Raw genomic sequence first — 20585 nt, forward strand, 5'->3', positions numbered from 1 at the left:
CCCATGGTTTATATTTAGATCTTATGTATACAAGAGCAAACTGAAAGTACACTGTTAATTAATTATTAATGCAAGCGCTTGCAGTGCACTGCAATGGAATTTTATACTTAAGTACTTGGATATTCAAGATCTTTAGTGAGATCTTTATGCTTCAATTTAAAAATTTTAAACATCATCATTCTGTTCTATTAATTTCCATCCAAATGTAATCTTACCCAATGGAATGAAGTACCCGTATATTGCAATTTTTGTTTTATTTTTTGTGAAGTAAATTTTCTTGTATATTCCAGCTGATTAATATATATACTTTCATTCCAAAAGGAAAGAAAAAGAAAATAGAAAAAAAAAATGGTGGACTGGACAGCTCATTGGACAATCGCTCTGGCAGTCATGACCTTGCTCTGCAGAATAACACCCGCAGATGAACAACTAAACACAAGCAAAATTACAACGTCATGTGTGGAAGATATAATCCTGTCCAGGTTCATATACGGTATTTATTTGGACGATTATCTGTTGTATGAACTTTATACCCCGAGGATTTCTTTGTTTGTTTCCCGCCATGATGAAAATACTACCTCAAGAGACTCAGCCTGCAAATATCTTATTATACTTCGAATTTTAATTGCTGGTGATGTTGCCACAAACCCTGGACCAATAAAGTTTCCTTGTTCTGTATGTCAAAAACAAACTAGAAAAAACCAGCAACTGTTGATCTGTACATTATGCAAAGCTAAATGTCACTGTTCTTGTGCTGCATTTAAAAATACAATCATTCCACTGAAGTTAAGTCAACTGTCATGCAGTAAATGCTCACACAATATCCTGACACCCCTAAATGATGCTGATGTGTTATTAGATGAAGACGTAGACATCTGGCAAAAGCTGCGAGAAGCAAGGAGCCAAAACCAAAATGACTTCCTGGTGTGTCACTTGAATATCAACAGCTTAAAATATAAATTTTATGAAATTGTAGACGTTTTAGTTGATAAAGTAGTGGATTGTCTCATTATTAGTGAAACGAAACTAGACTCTTCTTTTCCGGATGATCAGTTTGCTGTCGATGATTATAAACTGTTTCGGCGTGACAGAACAAGGCGTGGAGGGGGTCTTGCCATATTTATACGATCAGATATTCCAGCCAATAGAAGGATAGACCTTGAGGATAAGGATTTAGAAACCATCACAATGGAATTGACATTAGGTAAATCTAAATGGATTTTTTTGTGTGTATACAGACCTCCATCTTTTGATGAATTATCTTTTAGTAAATCTATGTGCAACATGCTTGAAAAAAGTACTTCTTTTAATGAAAAAATTATGGTTATTGGAGATTTAAATTTTGACATGACCAGTGAAATGAAATCTAGGTATTTAACAGAAATATGTGACATATTTGATCTTTGTAACATTATCGAATCACCCACGTGTTTCAATATGTGTAGAGAACCATCACTGATTGATGTCATTTTAACATCTGATAAAACAGTTTGTAAAGACACCCTGAATTTTGATACTAGAGGAGTAAGTGATTGTCACAATTTGATTGGAACTTTTATTAAGGCTAATTAACATCACTGACTTCTGTCATTTGAACTCACAGTTTTAAGAATTTTGATGCCAATTCTTATTTTTTTTAGACTTACAAAAAATTGAGATTCCCTCAGTTGCAAATGATGCCTCAGAAGAAAATGTAAATTATCAAAATTTTGAAAAAGCATTTATAAACATTGCTGACAAACATGCACCTTGAAAAAAAAAGCATAAACATAAAAATAGTATAATACCATATATGAATTGTGACTTAACTTCGGAAGGCTATTTACACACACACACGCACACACACAAATGTTTGAGCAACAAGTTTGAGAGGTGTAGGACAGATAAGAACTGGGAAGAATTTAGAAACAAAGAAATTTTGTTACAAGACTTAAAAACTTAAAAGGGTACATGTATCAATAACAAATTATTTTCAAGAAAGATGTGTAGGGGGACAAAAAAGCTTGTGTTTTTGGAAAACTATCACACCATTTCTATCCAAAAAATCAAAGCTTGTGAAAACACAATCCTTTTATAAATGTGAAAATGACAAAATTCTGAATGATCCAAAAGAAACTTGTAACACTTTTAATGAATTTTATGCTAATGTAGCAAGTGAAATAGGTAAAGATGTAGTTTTTAATGAAAAAGTTCATTGTAGTCTGAATGTTATCAGGGGTTCAAGAATTAAAACTGATGAGGATGAAGTGACTAAGTTAATAAATAAATTAAATATTAAGAAGTCTACTGGTTTAGATACAAATTCTGCCAAACTTCTGAAATTTGGAGCATCTGTTCTGAGTAAACATATTTCTGTTCTTATTAATCAATGCATAAAGATACTTTTCCTGATAGACTCAAACAAGCTCAGGTCATCCCTTTGTACAAAAAAGAAGACTCTCTTTTAAAAACTAATTTTAGACCTGTCAGTATTTTACCTACTGTGTCAAAGGTTTTTGAGAAAGTATTGAGTGTACAGCTCTCCATTTTGATGGTATTTTCAATAATGCTCTCTGTGCATTGAGGAAAGGTCATGGATGACAAACCACACTACTGCAACTCCTAGAAGATGGGAGAATGGCTCTGGATCAGAATTTACATGTGGCAGCTTTCTGATGGATCTTTCTAAGGCTTTTGATTGTCTGCCACATGATATACTATTAAGTAAACTCTCTGGTTATTGCAAATTCTGTTTCTATTCTGGGTAGCTACTTCTTTGAATGTTTTCAGAAAGTGAAACTTCAGGGAGTTGTCAGTAGTTGGGTTGGTATATAAAAGGGAGTGCCACAAGGTTCTATTCTTGGACCTTTACTTTTCAATGTTTTTATAAACAATATTTTTTATTTCAAAAAGAGTGGGTCTTTATATAATTATGCAAATGATAATACTTTGGCCTTATATTGGCATAAGAATTTTGACATTTTGATAAATACTTTGCATGATGAAATTTCAGTATTACTAAAATGGTTCCAAGATAAGTGTATATACAGACTAATCCATTTAAATTTCAAGTAATTGCCTTGGGTAAGAAAACATTTGCAAAAAAAACCCCAACAGTTTTTAGGATTAATGGTGCAGAAATCTCATGCAATGAAACTGTCAAAATATTGGGAGTTGATATTGATTTTATGCTTAAATTTTATGTTCATATTAGTAATATTTGCAAAAAAGCTGTCCAACTACTAAATGTTTTAAAACGTATTGGCTCAGTATTAACTTGGACAAGCAGAATTATCATGTTTTATAGTTTTATTCTGTCAAATTTTAATTTTTGTCCTCTTGTTTGGCACTTTTTTCAAAGAAAAACACAAGAAAAATAAAAAAGATCCAAGAACAAGCTTTACTTTTTATTTATGAAGATTAGGAAAGTAGCTAAGCATTACTACACAAAGCAAAATACCTTTCCTAGAGATTAGAAGAATGTGCAGGATGGCTCTTGAATATTTTAGAATTATATATGACCTTTCTGCTAGATGTAATTGTTTGTCAGACTTGGTTATAGTTTTAAGAAAGTAAAGTACAATTTTTGATATTCCAATATTTTAGAAATACCTAAAGTTAAAACCTTCTTCATATGGTAAAATGTCTATTAGATATGCAGCACCAGTTCTATGGAACACCCTATCTGAAAATTTTATTGTTGTAAACAAACTTTTTACAGTTTAAATACATAATACTTCCTGGAGCAGAAAGGGCTGTGGGAGCTAGGTAAGATCTGTAATCTTTGTATGTGTGTCTGTATATTTTTGTCTTATGCATGTATCTTTATCTGATGTGTCTCCTTTATGTTACTGAGTCCTGTTTTGATGTATTTCTATGTTTATAATGCTGCATGTTTTATTGTTTTACTGTTATGTATATTTTACTGTTATGTATATGTTACTAATGTAAATCAAAAGCTCATTAGAGCTTGTGTTGTCTTTATAACTGCCATACTGACTTTAAATAAAGCTTATCTTATCCATGTTCAATTTCTATGTACTTGTTCACATTTCATGTTTTCTTCTAGAATAAAAATCTTCCGACTTATCTCCCCCCAAATTAATTAATTTGGGGATATTCCCAAGGATTCAATACTTAAGGTGGTACATAACAGATAGGCCAAATTTTTCCTCATATTTAATTTTTTGGAAACCTTGATATTTTGTTCTTAGATTAAAAAAAAAAAACTCTCTTTATATGTAATATGAAAGAAATTCAACCACACATTTTTCATCTGCATGGTTTGAAATATATAGCCTATATAAAGAAGATTGTGAAATCAGACACTCAACTTGAGAATGTGCATTCATTGTTAAAAAATACCATTTGATATATTACAGAACTTGAATGATACTTTTTATAAAAGTAACCTTTTTGTTACTAAAATTTAGTAAAATATATTGATACCAGTATATCTAAGTACACTATGATATAAAAATTAAACATGCATAGCTCTGGAAATGCAATTCCACATGTAAATATGCCACAACTTTAATATCTCTTAATAGAAAATGTATAATTCAATTTTTATAAAAAAAAAAATCAACAGAATGATTGATTACAGATTAAAAAGAGTCAAAATGAGGAAATTTGAACCAGCAGTTTCAGATATTTTTGCCATTTAACAAATTTCAAAGTAAAAAAAAAAATAAAAGAATCAGTGAATGATGTCATAATATATGACCTTTGACCTCTAAAAATGACCTTGACTTTTATTGTACATAAAGAAGACATATGTCCAAATATCAGTAGACCTTTTCACAAAAAATCTTAAGTTTTTGCATAGGATTTTAACTTAAGAATCTCTTACGACAAATCTTAAGTGCGTTTCACGAACGCATTCGTAGCAGATTGAACTTAAGATTTTACTTACGACAGACTTCATCCCTAGCAACGACTTCAATATGCTTTATTATCCTTAAATCAATGGGTGAAAATAAAAATAAAACTTAGTTTTCAACATATGTCAGCATAACAAACATTACTGGCAACAAATATCGAATGCAATCGTTTGTGAAGCAGGGAAGTTTAAAATCTGACGTCACAATCACAGGTCTGACGTAAAAGTAGGTCATACGAAAATATTAAGTGAAACTTAAATCGTAAATATTTTGTAGTGTATTTCATTTAATTTTTCGACATTGATTGTGAAAAAAAATATAAAATATTAATGGAAGCTGCTTAAACAAGTTCAATTTAATGTGTATTTTGGTTTTTGTGGTTATATTTTTACAATTATATCTGTTTTAAAATACTTAAGAGAGGGTTGGGGCTCTCGTAAAGTTACAACCGGTTTTGCACTTAAGAATTTCTTAAGAATTTTTGTGAAAACGATTTTTATCATAAGTTTTCACTTAAGATAAAAATATGTCGTAAGATTTTTTGTGAAAAGATCCACAGGTCTCTACTATAAACGGATCAAAAGTTTCTTTGCATTTAATAATTGATGGTCAAATCACATGTATATGACATAAACTCATTCTAAATGTAGGTTCCCAAATGAATGTGTCCAATTTTTTTTTAACAAAACATGGCAAAAACATGTCATATCTTGTTATTTTTCTTACATGGTCATTGATTATTGACATTATAGTTATTTTAATTCTTTTCTTCTATTACGTTTAAGAAGAAATGAGTTAAAACTTATTTCACAGGTGTTTTATACTACCTTAATAGGAATCTAGTATGCTAAAACACTGACCTGTTGCAAGAGTAATACTATCTACCTTCAACAACGACACAGATTTTTTTCTTACTAAATGCTGTTTAAATCATTGTTAAGTCTAGCTCCTCTATTTACAGTATTATGAAACAGAATCTTATAAACTTTCCACAGCTTATAGACCTGACAAGCTTGCATGTGATTTCTATAATATGATTATCATTCAACTTCCCATGATTATAGAGCTGATAATTCTGGCATTTGATTTTCTTCCAGCTGACTGTTGTTATCTTCCCATATACAGAGCTGACAAGTTTGTCATGTGTCAGCTCTTCTTTGGATTATTCATAACTTACCTGCTCTGTCAGGCTGAGGCGCCCGTTCCTGCTCCCAGCTGTCAGAAGTGTCACTGTCACTGTCCTGTGCCGCTGCCTTCTTCTTACTGACAATTGATCGGATTTTCTCCTTTTTGGACTTGCTGCGAGCACGGTGGTCGGAATCTGAATCGCTCTCCTCTGTCTCCTTCTTGTAATGTTTCTGTCTGGATCTGGGTTTCTCAGGACTCTCCTCAACTCTGAAATACACAATTAGGTGTTATATTTCTTTAAAATACAATTTTTTGTTTTCTTTCTGCATTATTCTAATTCAAGAAACTAAAAGAATCTAAAATTTGTCAATGAGACAAAAATTTAAATAATTGTTAGAAATTACATAAATTTTAAAAAATATATGCATTGCAAAAAATGCTTGGATCCTCCTGTCTTATTTAAAGTCCAGGAAACAAGTTTATTATTTTGGATTTCAAGTATGAAATAAGAATAAGAAATTAATAAAATGTATTGGCTTTATAAAAGCAAGCTTTAGTAAAAGATTTAATTTCCAAAGAATATTTGTGCAAGGTAGTTAAAATGATATTGATTTTTACAAGAAAAATTTCCATCCAAAGGGTAACCGGTTACCTTGATTTTTTGTAAGGTGGACCGTGTTGAAATTTACAGCTGCTTCCAAATGCGCACTCTCCGTTTAGCAACCAATGCCGACACTTGGTGTTGTGATATGAAGATTCTCCACGCTACAATTAAATTTTAAAATTTGTGAAGGAATTAGATTTGGGCCCAAACCAAAATTAATTTTTCCCCCAGTGTAGAATTATCTAATTCAGTATTTTTTTTTTCTCAAATCATTTCTTCTCTGAAACAGCATTTTGATTTTTTTTTTCTAGTCTTGAGCAAAAAATTCTTTAATCCCACTGAAATTGCATCAATACAATGAAAAAGATCCTAAGTAGGTGCACGTATATATCAAACAAATATAACATTTTTTTTCAATTGAAACTATATGAAATTATTTTGATAGATATATCCCTTTTCACTGTTAAATAATTATTTCATACAAATATCACAAGACAACAGCAACAAATAGTAAACAAACATCACAAACAATATCCTACATACAATCCTACATACATGTAATTATCATCCTGTTTTTATGGCAATGTTTGCATCTGTGAATTTAATTAAATTCTGCTGTTTCTTGTTATAAAACTTGAATGTTAAAATAAGTTCATATGCATTGCTTCCTTGTTTACTCATTTACCGGCCTCTACTGGACATGCTTATTCAATGTAAAGAACCACCGTGTTTTGTCATCTGATGGTGATGTACATGCATAGTTTTGCACTTACATTTTTAACTGAGTGGTCCCTTTTGTAATAGTCTTTTGTAACTAAATCTAAAGATTGTATTGTTTAAATCTCTGAATTCATCTGATTAATAAAGCAGTACTAAACGATAATTTATTTAATTCTAAAAATGATTATTTCCATTTCTTAATCTGAATTTTCTTCACTCCTCTGTCTAAGGTAAAATTAATACATATATATACATAGATATCCCATTTAATTATTTCCAATTATGAAACAACTGAAGCGTAAATGTTAAACGAGTTCTTTCAGATACAAAAAGAAATATATTTATTGTATGTGCTCTGATTTAAAAAAAAAAATCTTTGTTAGCTCGTTCCGAAACACCCTAATGAAAAAAAAAAAAACAGAATGACAATGTATGCTACCTTGTAAAATGGATAGAGAGAGTTTATTTCAAAAAAATTTATTTAAATATTTTTTATGAAATACTGATTCGTATAAGATCCAATTATACATAGTGATAATGTAAAAAACAATAAAATCTTATGAGATCTGCAATTTTGATTTTTATGAAAAGAAATTCTTGGAAATTGGTGAAATTACAACAATTAAATAGAAGCATGAAATTCGCCAGATGGTGGTTTGTGAATTCAAGGAAGAAGAAAAATCTCTCCAGGGGCTTCTAATCATTGTTAAACTCTGCAATTTATTTTCGGCTGGGAAACTTTGGCCCCCTGGACCTACCAATGAAGGGGCATTCCCCCCTCATCCCTTCTGGAGGAAGACCCCCTGACCCCCTCTACTTTTTCAATTTCCCCTTCTTTTTCAGTTCTTATGAACAACCCCGCGTGTAGTGTGTGTGAGGCATTTAATTAAGACCAAGCCATGCATCCACATGGTCTGGGATCAACAAATGGAAAAAAAAATCAAGCGTTTCTACACTATGTCTACAGAATGTCTCAACGTAATCGATTGCAAAAACAGTTTCAGTAGCTTTGATGAAGTAGGGTTAAGTATGATGTTATCACTTGAGTGGGTTAAATTCAATAATGATAATTTTTTACATCGTCTAGTTGTTTTCGAGCTCCGGGACCAAGCCTTTCAAAAACACTTGGTTTGCGTCTATCTCCTTCATCCGAGACAGACTTAGCAGAATCAACTGTTACTCTTCTCTTAATTTTGCTCATTTCACAACACCACAATACATGAAAATGGAATGCAAGCAAGTTTTCTATCACATCGATATTTCCACCCGTACATTAGACGCCATCTTGAAATTCACCGACTAATCCCCAAACCAAATTCGGATCGGAAACAATATTTCCGGGATTGTTTCGAAATGGAGGTGTGTGTCGATTCTGTGCTGTCCGCCATAAATGCGGAGAAAGGGGGTAATTTTGCATTTTAACGATAAAAGTGTGTGTTATAATAAACAATTCAGTCGAGGGTAAGAAATATTTTACCCATTCTATCCATTTCAGGTGCCATACGAGTAGAGCTTTGTGCCAATCTGTCCGAAGGGGGAACAACTCCTACCTCGGGTAATGGAAACTGTGTAAGATATATTTTTATATGCATTTCTTTGAATAATTTATGTGCCAACAGAGATGAACTTTATTAATATGACAAGTTTACGACTCTATTAAAGTGATATAAGTAAAAATGCATGTAGGAAGGAAACTATATAGAATTTTTCGGTACTACGAATCACCGAAATGCCCCGTAATCACCGAAAATCCCCAAGGAATCACCGAAATGCCCCTTATTTTGTTATAAATAAATAAAAAATTAATAAATATTGATGATATTAACTGTTCTAAAGCCTAGATACGTAATAAAATTTTCATAATCTTACTGTAAGTATTTTTATTTGAAGATATGTGCATGTTTGCATTAAAGAAAGATAACTCTCACAGATTAAAAGACACCACAAATCTGGTTAAAATAACATTAGTTTTATTTACAACATATCTTTCAAGTTTTTTAAACAAATAATTATAAACAAAAATCACGCTGATTAATTTTTTTTTATATACCATTAAAACTTTTAAATTTTGCTTGTTATATTATTTACGTAAATTCTGATTTCTGAAATTAATTTAAAGTGCAATCGAAATTCATTGTTATCTGATAGATGGTTTAATGCTTGATATTAAATGAGAAATATACCTAATACAAGCTAAGAATTAAAAATAGTTCAATATTTGCACATTTTTAATGTTGCTATTATCCAGATTTCTTGCTTTTATAGTCTTTATACAAGCTTATTATTTTTTAAATAATGATTAGAAATTGGTAATGATCAACAAATGTAACCCAAATTATTTTCTTGCTAATGAGAAGAGAATTATTAATGGAACCCACTTTTTTTTAAATACTGATCTTAAAGTTGTATTTCATCTCCCACTTCTCATCATTAAAATCAAATCAGTGTGATTCGCCATTTTTGCCAAATTAAGTGGCGAAAATGCAATTTTTAAGATACATACATGTGTACAACATAACGTTTTATGTTCAAACCTTTCTTATAAATCTCTAGAAAAAGAACCTTTTTCTATTGTACAAGCATTTATAAAGAAATCAGGTCGTTTTGATTGTACAAGATGATTGTACAAGAATTACTTCTTGGGAATTCTATTTAATTTGTATGATATTACGAATTTAACCTTTTTGATATTACGAATGTATCCTAAAGAATATTTGATCCTCCGATAACTATTATTATGATTTTTTTTTTTTTTTGTATTCATTCATTTTTACTATGATCTATATGTGTAAACATGCTTGATATAATTCACATGGAATGGTTGTATAAGTATTTAAAATGTCGAAAGACCAGAATTACGGTGTATCTTTGTTAAATTGGTCTGAAATGATATGGATGTCTGAAATTATGTTTATTGTGTATACACAGACTGCTAATCACAATGGAATCAACCCAGTGACAGGTGTATAATATTATGTGGTGTTACATAATCAGGTACTCAGCAATCAATGAAATCACGCGGCACGTGCACTATAATAACTACGAGATGTATATACTGAGATAAAGAAACACATATTAAAATTAGTAAAAATTTGACAGATTTACTTAATAAATGACTTTTTTTATGTGGATGGGTCAGAATCAGAAATTTTTATTTAAAGTCGGATTTTTTTTAACAAATAACATAAGCTCTGTAGAACTTTTGACCGACATGAATAATGGTGTTACATAATCAGGTACTCACACATGGAATAATCGTGCATGATTAAAAAAAAAAAAACAATTGGTACCGTTCAACCGTTGAAAAGATTACCGATTTACAAGAGATAAGTTCCATATTTGACCTGACTGAGAATGTATCTGATCAAGTAACAAATTCAAAAAATCGTTTTATAAATAATAATATATGGTTTAACGAATTACAAAGAGTAAAAATATTTTTATATTTTGTAATTACATGAATTCCGAATTTCTTTCATCTCGATCGTAAAATATCATGAGAGTTGGCCTACCCATCAATTCTGGAATAAAAACACTCAATTATGTTCTTTTTTGTTTGATGAAGCATTAACCATATGGTCTATAAAAGTTATAAAATATAAATTTACTACACAAATAATGACAGACACATGTATTTGTCGCCAGGCGTATTTTCCCACTTAGCAGGCGTCGGCAGGCGTATGACTGACGGTCCACATGGTCCAATCTCGCTAGGCAAAATGTCGGTAAAAAGAGAGAGAGAGAAAAAAAGAAAAGAATCAACGGGAGGACAAAGACATTTAAAAAATCCTGGAACAAATAAAATTTTCCAATGCTTCAACTTGTTAATATAATATTGCTAACTCAGTAACTATTCATTGACAGGCTATAATCATGTTAATGATTATGCATTTATTAATAATAAAAATTATGAACGAATTTTTGCATTAATTAATTTAAGGTCAAGAAACAATTACAATCTCAATCAGTTGATAATATTATTTTCATGGATTTTATAAAACATCGCAGACTTCACAACCTTGAAGTATATCACAATACGAGTTATCGCCCTTTGAACTACTATACGCTTCGAGATGAAATATAATTAAATTTACCATCAGTTATGCTTATATGAAAAATTTAAGCATTATTTTTCATGAAAAACATCATGAAAAAACACATGAAGGGGAATTTCGGTGGTTTGATAGGCATTTCGGTGTTTTTGAGGGGCATTTTGGTGATTACAGGGCATTTCGGTGATTCGTGTTACCCAGAATTTTTTATATCAATGAAATTGATGTTTGATACAAAATGAGCATGCATAGACGCTCTCATTCTCACAATGTCAGGGGTCCGGAGTCAACACACTGCCTTTGGATCCCTGACGAATTTCATTCCATTTCTTTTGGCTTGCTTCTCTCATTGAGAAGCACCAATCAAATTGAAGTAGACAGATATAAATGTAAACTGAAAGGAATCGGTTGACATCTAAAATGCATGTTTATCATCGAAAGGCTTAATGTGATTGGTTGACAGATAAGAAAAACAATCAAGATTTGTAATATTCCTGAAAGACTTCAATGCAGCAAGCCCACAAGATACCGAATGAAACGTGACATAAAACACAAGTGAGTTAAGGCTAGGTATAGGCATTTCTATGCAAATACACTAATTAAAATATCTAAGGACTATACCTATTTTACAGGGAAAGTTAAAAACTTATTGTCTAATACATATCTGGTACCCACGACATGATATAGCCAGTACACATTATGACGTCATAATATGACGTCATTGTTCTTTACTACACATGATCATAAAGGACATCAAAAAAAAAAAAGCTTCGGCGCAAGGGCATGCTCTATTTTGTTTAACTGAAACAATGTATAGTTAAAAGCAAAATATTCCAAGGATTGCTAATCTATTGCTGAACAAATATCATAAGCTCAGTTGTTTAATTACTATTTGTAAAATTTTGAGATGAAACAGAGTAAAAATGTACAGTCCTGTATAAGTTTCCTCAAATTCAGATCAAATGAGAAAACGCCTAGGATTTGTGCAGCAGTTTTATTAATCTATAGAATATTCTTCTTAACATTATATAATTTTTATGTAAAATTAAATAGGATAATCCCTTGCACCGAAGCTGTTTTGTTGATGTGTTTTATTCCCTCCAGTGGGTAAGAACAGTGACGTCATGATATGACGTCATAATGTGTATTGCCTATAACATATCGTGGGTACTAAGTACATATAAGAAAATAAATCAAATCTTTCTTTCTATAATAAATATACTTATGTGTTTTTATTAGCTCATTTGCATAGAAACGCCTATACCTAGCCTTAACTCACATTCAAATAATTGTTTCTTTTACTGTCAGTAAAAATATTTTTTGAAAGTTAAAACTATTTTTCCTGTGCCTTTATCACTTAAATCTGCAAAAAATTTTCAAACAGGAATGTTGAAAACCATTAAGAAGTATGTAAAGATTCCTGTGTTTGTGATGATAAGACCCCGAGGTGGCGACTTCCTGTACAACCCAGAGGAAATAGAAGTCATGGAGGCAGAAGTGGTGGATCTCAAACAAGCGGGAGCGGACGGTTTTGTTTTTGGTTTCCTTAAAGAGTATGTTGTACTAAAAAGTATTATAAACTTTTAAATAACAAGTAGTGGCTAGGTAGTGATAATTGCCAACACAGAAACACATAAAAATAATCTTTTTAAAGTTTATTTCAAGTTCAGATAAATATGCCCTTTTCTGAATTTGAGCCTTACTTTAGTGTGGAGATGTCCTTTTCTTTGTGCCATTTAAAGATTGGCATTTTCTAAATTTGTTTCATGTAAAGTACATGTGCCCTTTTAAAGACTTCCAATCTCCTTTTTAGCTCACCTGAGCCAAAGGCTCAAGTGAGCTTTTCTGATCAAAATTTGTCCGTTGTCTGTCGTCGTTGTTGTCGTTGTCGTCGTTGTCATTGTTGTTGTTGTAAACTTTTCACATTTTCATCTTCTTCTCAAGAACCACTGGGCCAAATTCAACCAAACTTACCACAAAGTATCCTTGGGTGAAGGGGATTCAAGTCTGTTCAAATGAAGGGCCACGCCCTCTTTCAAGGGGAGATAATTAGGAATTAGTGAAAAAATAATGGCATCATTTAAAAATCTTCTTCTCAAGAACCACTGGGCCAGGAAAGATGAAACTTATGTGGAAACATCCTCAGGTAGTGTAGATTCAAGTTTGTTCAAATCATGACCCCCGGGGGTAGGGTGAGGCCACAATGGGGGATCAAAGTTTTACATAGAAATATATAGGAATATATCTTTAAAAATCTTCTTCTTAAGAACAGCAAAGCCATGATTGGTCATATTTATATGGAAGCATCCTCAGGTAGTGTAGATTCAAATTTGTTCAAATCATGACCCCCGGGGGTAGGGTGGGGCCACAATGTGGGGGTCAAAGTTTTACATAGAAATATATAGGAAAATATCTTTAAAAATCTTCTTCTGAAGAACAGCAAAGCCATGATTGGTCATATTTATATGGAAGCATCCTCAGGTAGTGTAGATTCAAGTTGTTCAAATCATGACCCCTGGGGGTAGGGTGGGGCCACAATGGGGGGGGTCAAAGTTTTTCATAAGAGTATATAGAAAAAAACTTTAAAAATCTTCTTCTCAAGATAAGCAAAGACATGATTGGTCATATTTATATGGAAGCATCCTCAGGTAGTGTAGATTTAAGTTTGTTCAAATCATGACCCCCGGGGGTAGGGTGAGGCCACAATGGGGGATCAAAGTTTTACATAGAAATATATAGGAAAATATCTTTAAAAATCTTCTTCTTAAGAACAGCAAAGCCATGATTGGTCATATTTATACGGAAGCATCCCCAGGTAGTGTAGATTCAAGTTGTTCAAATCATGACCCCTGGGGGTAGGATGGGGCCACAATGGGGGGGGGGGTGTCAAAGTTTTTCATAAGAGTATATAGAAAAAAACTTTAAAAATCTTCTTCTCAAGATAAGCAACGCAGGTATGTTAAGGCAGTACCCAGACCATATTTCGGCGAATTTAGACTTTTTTCGTGAACTGTAACATTGATAAATCGGAAAAGCCATAGATAAAACATTTACTATAATTATCCATTGTATAGACGTCATTGAGTTTAAGGCTAAAAGAAGCACTCCACTACGACGTCATCATTTGATGTCTATAAATAGAAAATTTGCCTTAATGAAAAAGTAAAAAGTTCAACACTACCCCGGGGATAATTCAATTCTTTTTGTGAAAATAATTATGTAAAAACATCACTGGGTCATGAAAAGTGCTGCTAGAATCATAATCTCCCGAAACAGAAAAAATTATTCCAAAGTTTTGCATGAAACCTTACCAAAATTATTACATTTTGTACAAACGATCAAGGAATTGTCATCAATTCATGTTAATTACACGATTCTAGCAGCACTTTCCAAGTACTATAGAATACAAGCTTTCGATACAAACAAAAATTATGTCTCAAAGTATGCGGCGTAGTGTTGAACTTTTGCAACTTTGTTGGTATAGAACGACAGAGGAAAGGCTGATCGGGATTTTAAGGTACTGCCTGTATTCATTATAAGAAAACATGATTAGAATATATCAGCTTACCTGATTCATAATCTTTAATTCCTTATGAATCACACATAGCATTCATGGTGTATGCTTGAAAACTCCCATTTTACATATTTGTTTACATGAATTCCCGTCACGTTTAATTTTCACTCGGCAAATATTTGATCAATAGTTATGACGTCATGTGTTTGGTATTTAACCCCCATGATAAATACTTACCGGGTAGCTATTTATACCACCCAAAAACTACATGATTTTGTTTATATTATGTTTTTGAATGATTCCATTCATTTCTTGGACCTGAAATTAAACTTCAAATATAGATATTAAGAAATCATTATTTGTAAACTTCACGTCATACAACTTACTATGACGTCATATTGTAGAGGCAAGTAGTATATCTCTGGGTGTGGCCTTAACATACCCGCGAAAGACATGATTGGTCATATTTATATGGAAGCATCCTCAGGTAGTGTAGATTCAAGTTTGTTCAAATCATGACCCCCAGAGGTAGGGTGGGGCCTCAATGGGTGATCAAAGTTTACAGAGGAATATATAGCAAAAAATCTTTCTCTCAAGAACAGAAAAGCCATGATTAGTCAAATTGATATGGAAACATCGTTGGGTAGTATTAAATGAAATTTGTTGAAATGAGCGCCCCCAGGGGTAGGGTGGGGCCACAATGGGGGATCAAATTTTTACAAATGAATATATGGGAAAAAATCTTCTGCTCAAGAACAGCAAAGTCATTTGTTATATTGATATGAAAGCATTGTTAGGTAGTTTAAAATCCCCCCCCCCCTCCCCCGTTAACTTTTCAATACTGAACTGATTTTTGCTTTTTTTCCTAGCCAATGTGCTCAGGTGAGCGATGTGGCCCATGGGCCTCTTGTTTTTCTCTCTCTCAAAAAAAAAATACAACTGTTATCTAATTATTAATTTCATATATATGAATTTTATATACACATACTGGGTATACAATGGTAATTAAAGCTATTTGTGGAATATTGCAATTTACAATTCTTTTTTCTCAATGATTGATAGGTCTGTGTGATGCCACATAACCAGGTAGTTACTAGAATTAATGAAAAAAATCAGATCAATAAAAATTTACCTTTGATTTGATAAAAACATTTTGATCATATGTGCTATCATATAATAAATTTGAAAGTGTCTTACCGTAGTTTTGGCATCTTTTACCTTCAAATATTACTGAAAGTATGTAGTGCAACTTTCAAATATTATACTTAACAATTTTCTGAGAATTACATATCAGCTAGACCAGAATATTTCAAATCAATGTGAGGTCCATAAGAGATTAGTAAATGATTTTGTTGGGGTTTTTTTTCTGTTTGTTTGTTTGTTGTTGTTGTTTTTAAAGAAGATAGCTGAGAATTTGTTTTATGTAAATATTTGTTTTTATTTCAGGGATGGTGCTGTTGATAAGAAGTTATCTTCTAAATTCTTGGGTAAACATTTTATTTCAAGTAAAAATAAACTAATGTCAAGAATTATTTTAATCAGAATTTTCAAGATAAAACTCTTTAAAGTCAAGGTCTAGTAAATGACTTTGTCACTTTAGATTGTCTTTTTGGTGCTTGATCCATTATGACATCATAATTAACTTAAACTTTATTTTTTTCCATACTTTACGTACGGCTCTAATAGAAATATGTAGAATTCAGTTTGAAATCATGTGAAAAGTAATCCTATATTCAATTTTATTTTAAAGAAGAGGCTAAAAACATACAAATTACTGTTTTCTGAGAGACTGTAGGCAATCTAGATACATATATCCTTTGTCTGATGTGGACAAAACTCCCATATTCATGACTGGTTTTCTTAACTTTTCATTGAAAATGACCATATCAAATGTGATTTTTCGCCCTTTTTACCTACAGATTATGCACAGATAAACCTTATTTGACCAAGCTATCGTTATAAAGCAACCTTTAAGGACTTTATTTCCCAAATTTGAGAAATCTGTAGACACCTTTCATTTACTAGATCTTGACCTTACGAATTTTGTTTGTCTTTAACAGAATTAACCAAGCCATTGCCAGCAACATTTCATAGAGGTAAGAAAAAACTAAAGGAACAAAATTTAACAATTTCATTGAGTACATTGAGATTCCAGGTCAGTCTGTATTTCCAATGTTTTTGTAGTTTGTAATCATTTTAGCCATAGATATGACATGTGACATTCTCCAGGCACTTGATGATGTGGTGGATCTAGGATTTCAGCGGGTGTTGACGAGTGGTGGCTCTTCTTCTGCTTTAGAAGGATTACCCATAATTCAACAGATGGTTTTAAAGGTACCATATATTCTAGCCTATAAGTCGGTTTTTTGGGAGTTAAAGTTTGGCAATCTCCTATGCAGAGTTGTCGTTCGTTCCTTTCTCAGACACCTCTGCAATTGACTCGCGTCAAGATTTTTGACATAAGGTAAAAACCATGATATTCCAAGGATTATTTCAAATTAAATTAATAGTTCTAGATCTACTTAGTAGATATCTGCCTTACAAGACAAACATTAGCGCAGGAATTTAATTATAATGAATTTAAACAATCGCACTATTTCTTGTGCTTAACACTGTGATATACGTGAGCCAACGACAGAGGTGAATGTATGAGCCGGTGGTAGAGAGTGAAAGTTTGGTCCAAAACCCTATGTCCGACTTATAGTTGGGTTATAAAAAGATTAAAGTTTTAGAGGATCAAGCCCTTTAGTATAAAAGCTTAAAAAATAAAACCGACTTATAGGCGGCCGACTTATGTGCGAGTACATACGGTACATCCCTTTGCCCACTTTTTCCAGTTAAGGGATAGAATGTGCATATTTTAATACCAATATATTCCTGAAACTATTATTCGTTGAAAATCTGAAAATAGGTTCTGGCCCAAACCTAAATTACCTATATAGACTCAGAGAGAACAAAACCTAGCTCTTTCAACATTTACTCCATATAAGCCAACTGTCATATGCATTCATGATTAACAAATTTCAATGTACAATTCTGTATTAATTAAATGATCATCTGCATATAAGTATTGGTACATTTTTATCTTTACTGTAACAAATTTTTTGCTTAATTTTCAGGCTGACAACAGAATATGTGTGATGCCAGGTAAGCAGGAGAAACTGCAAAAAGGGTTTAATTTTTGGCACTGATATTTTCTTTGACATCTAATTAAAGGGTTTTAAAAGATATTGCAAAGAGGTACCTCAGTATACAACCTTCTCTCTCTCTCTCTCTCTCTCTCTCTCTCTCTGTGACAATGAATACCCAATTATTTTAGTGGTTCAAAATTTTATTTCATAGATATAAGTTTGCATTAACTTGTCTTGGCTATTGATACAAAACAACAAAAAAACCTAACTATTGACTTTATGTGCCATGAAAATAATTTAAAGGTATGCAAAGTGAAAAATCATCCAATATTATGATTGTTTGAGCTTATCATAAATGCAGCTGTATTCTACTGTAGGTGGAGGTATTAACTCAGGAAACTTGGACAGAATTTTAGATGGTTGTGGAGCAAAAGAATTCCATGCTTCAGCACGATCAACTATCCACTCCAGAATGCAGTACAGAAAAGAGGGCATCTCTATGGGGGCCTCTCTGTGTCCTCCAGAATTCAGTGTCAAGGTCACAGACAAGGAAAAGGTTCAGAATCTTGTACAGAAGCAGTGTTGTAATAAAAAGTGACAAAAAATTATGTATTCCAAAGTTGATCGATTTTCCAAGAATACCAAGAGCTACATGAAATATGGAGATAATGATCAGTATTCCGGCTCAAAGTCCATTAAAACAGAACAAATTGGGAGCAGAGCAAACACAGACCTCCAAAAACATCAGAGGTGGGATCAGGTGCCATGGAGGAGTGAGCATCCCCTAAGACAATGAAAATTCTCAACTTAGGCCTACAATAAAAAATGATTCTTTTTGTTGTACTCCAACTGACCCATCAAAATTGCCCCTACCTGATCATTTCATTTTGTACTTAAAATTGTTTTTATTTTCTTTTTTTTCTTTTTTTTAAAGAAAATACAGATTTTTTATATCATTTTATATCATTTCTCAAGACACTTTTAAGATTGAAAGTTTTTACAGCAATAAATATTAAATCTGTCTTACTGTCTGAGGTATAATGCAGGCATCAATATATTTGTATGTTTTGATTTTTATGATGATTATCAATGTGTTAGATAATTTAAAAAAAATAGCTACCTACCTACCCGCCTGGAAAAACGTGGGTCGGAGTACCTCAAACAGTATTTTTTGTAATTATGGCCTTAGTTTTAATTATTCAGCAAAGGTAATTTTTGGGAAATTATGTTCTTACACTTTATTTTGTAGCATTTTAATAGCTGGAATTACATCATTTGGTCTACACATCATGATAAATCATTATTATCCCCTGGCAACAAAGTGAGAGGGAATATGGTAATGATGCGCCTTTGTGTGTGTGTGTGTGTGTGTAGGGGGGGGGGGGAGTGAGTGAGTGCGTAACGGAAATTGCGCAAGTATCGGGATCGATGTGTTCTTTTGTGAGGGAATACTCTGCTTTGTGGTGCCCTTGTTTTGTAATTTCTGCAGATATACAAATTATCTGTGAACTTTAAAATATTTGTGCATTTTTAGGTCAACTGAGTTTACTCAGGTGACAAAAACGATGAAGCAGATCATTCGACATACCGAATTTGACATTGTTGCATGCTGATTCACTAAGGATTCAGAAGTATTGTTAGCGGTATCTGTTTCATTTGAAGATGCTGGAAAAACAGAGAATAACGATATATGTCTTACACTACATTTAACTTTGGAATTGGGGTAGGGGGATATATGTTTTTTTTAATCGTACATACTGGTATTGTATCTAGATCGTTTGAGAAGCTTTCACTTTTTCCTTGAGGGTCCCGATCTGTTGTCTTCATTTCGTGTTGTATTTGAGGACCTCTTGATGAAATAGTCCTTCATTTGAGAAATGGTATTTCTTAATTTTACGAAAGTGCTGAAAAAATCTATCGCTTGATTTTTTTCCCTTAAAACAGCAAATAATAGTTTAAAAATTTGTTTCATTTTAGAGCTTAAAAAAATTACCTACTTCATTTTTGAACGTTCCCGTAACATTTCTTTTTTATACGACATTTTTTTTACCCCCCCCCTTTTTTTTTAAATAAAAAAATCGTACATACCGGCGTTGAATCCTTTGAGGACCTTTCATCATCTGTGCGTTGATTCGTTAAGGGTCCTGATCTATTGTCTTTATTTAGACTCCGTGTTGTGTTTGAAGACTTCTTGATAAAATATTTCTTTATTAATTAATCTTTGATAGTTTAAACATAGTTAACTCTTCCTTTTCTGAGAATATAGGATTTCTCGATCTTTTCGATTTCGTTGAGAATTTCAGGCGGGTAGTCGACTTCTATATCGTCCCTGTCATGATCATGCTCCATATTTCAATACCGTTCGAGCATTTGCACATTTATCATTTATACAAAAACTATGTACTTACAAAATGACCATTATCATTTATACATGTCGTTTTCTTTTGCACTTAGGGGTCAATTAATGTCAAGTCAATGTGTTGAATAAAACATTAGTATAAAGTAGAGACTTGCAGACTTAGTGTTTTTATTTTCTGTAACAAAGATTCCTTTGAGAGTCCAGGTATTAAAAAG

At 32.2% G+C, this 20585-nt stretch overlaps 2 protein-coding genes across 6 annotated transcripts in view; one reads left to right on the forward strand and one right to left on the reverse strand.

Annotated features, from left to right (window-relative positions):
• LOC133186598 (zinc finger CCCH domain-containing protein 13-like) overlaps positions 1 to 8613 on the reverse strand; it is a 24852-nt gene extending 16239 nt beyond the window's left edge. For all 5 annotated transcript variants that reach the window (XM_061321829.1, XM_061321828.1, XM_061321826.1 and 2 more), the window contains exons 1-3: positions 8393 to 8613; positions 6643 to 6755; positions 6040 to 6257 (exon numbers count right to left, since the gene is read on the reverse strand). In XM_061321829.1, the coding sequence (XP_061177813.1) occupies positions 6040 to 6257; positions 6643 to 6755; positions 8393 to 8515 (454 nt within the window). In that variant the 5' untranslated portion in view covers positions 8516 to 8613. The remainder of the gene's footprint in view (positions 1 to 6039; positions 6258 to 6642; positions 6756 to 8392) is intronic.
• LOC133186599 (copper homeostasis protein cutC homolog) lies at positions 8545 to 19040 on the forward strand. The gene is made up of 8 exons (XM_061321830.1): positions 8545 to 8719; positions 8810 to 8869; positions 12751 to 12919; positions 16327 to 16367; positions 16941 to 16976; positions 17081 to 17214; positions 18000 to 18027; positions 18389 to 19040. Exons 1-8 carry the CDS (start codon positions 8545 to 8547, stop codon positions 18607 to 18609), a joined length of 864 nt encoding a protein of 287 aa, XP_061177814.1. The 3' UTR covers positions 18610 to 19040.
• Positions 19041 to 20585: the final 1545 nt, after the last annotated feature.

Source organism: Saccostrea echinata, unplaced genomic scaffold (genome assembly GCF_033153115.1).
Source record: "Saccostrea echinata isolate AGI-Se365-2 ecotype Australia unplaced genomic scaffold, CSIRO_AGI_Sech_v1 ptg000014l, whole genome shotgun sequence".
NCBI lineage: Eukaryota > Metazoa > Mollusca > Bivalvia > Ostreida > Ostreidae > Saccostrea > Saccostrea echinata.

Coding starts and splice junctions, on each gene's coding strand:
- LOC133186599 (XM_061321830.1), top strand. CDS start 8,545: ATGCAAGCAAGTTTTCTATCACATCGATATTTCCACCCGTACATTAGA. Junction 8,870..12,750: donor GGGAACAACTCCTACCTCGG/GTAATGGAAACT, acceptor ATTTTCAAACAG/GAATGTTGAAAACCATTAAG. Junction 12,920..16,326: donor GTTTTTGGTTTCCTTAAAGA/GTATGTTGTACT, acceptor TTTTTATTTCAG/GGATGGTGCTGTTGATAAGA.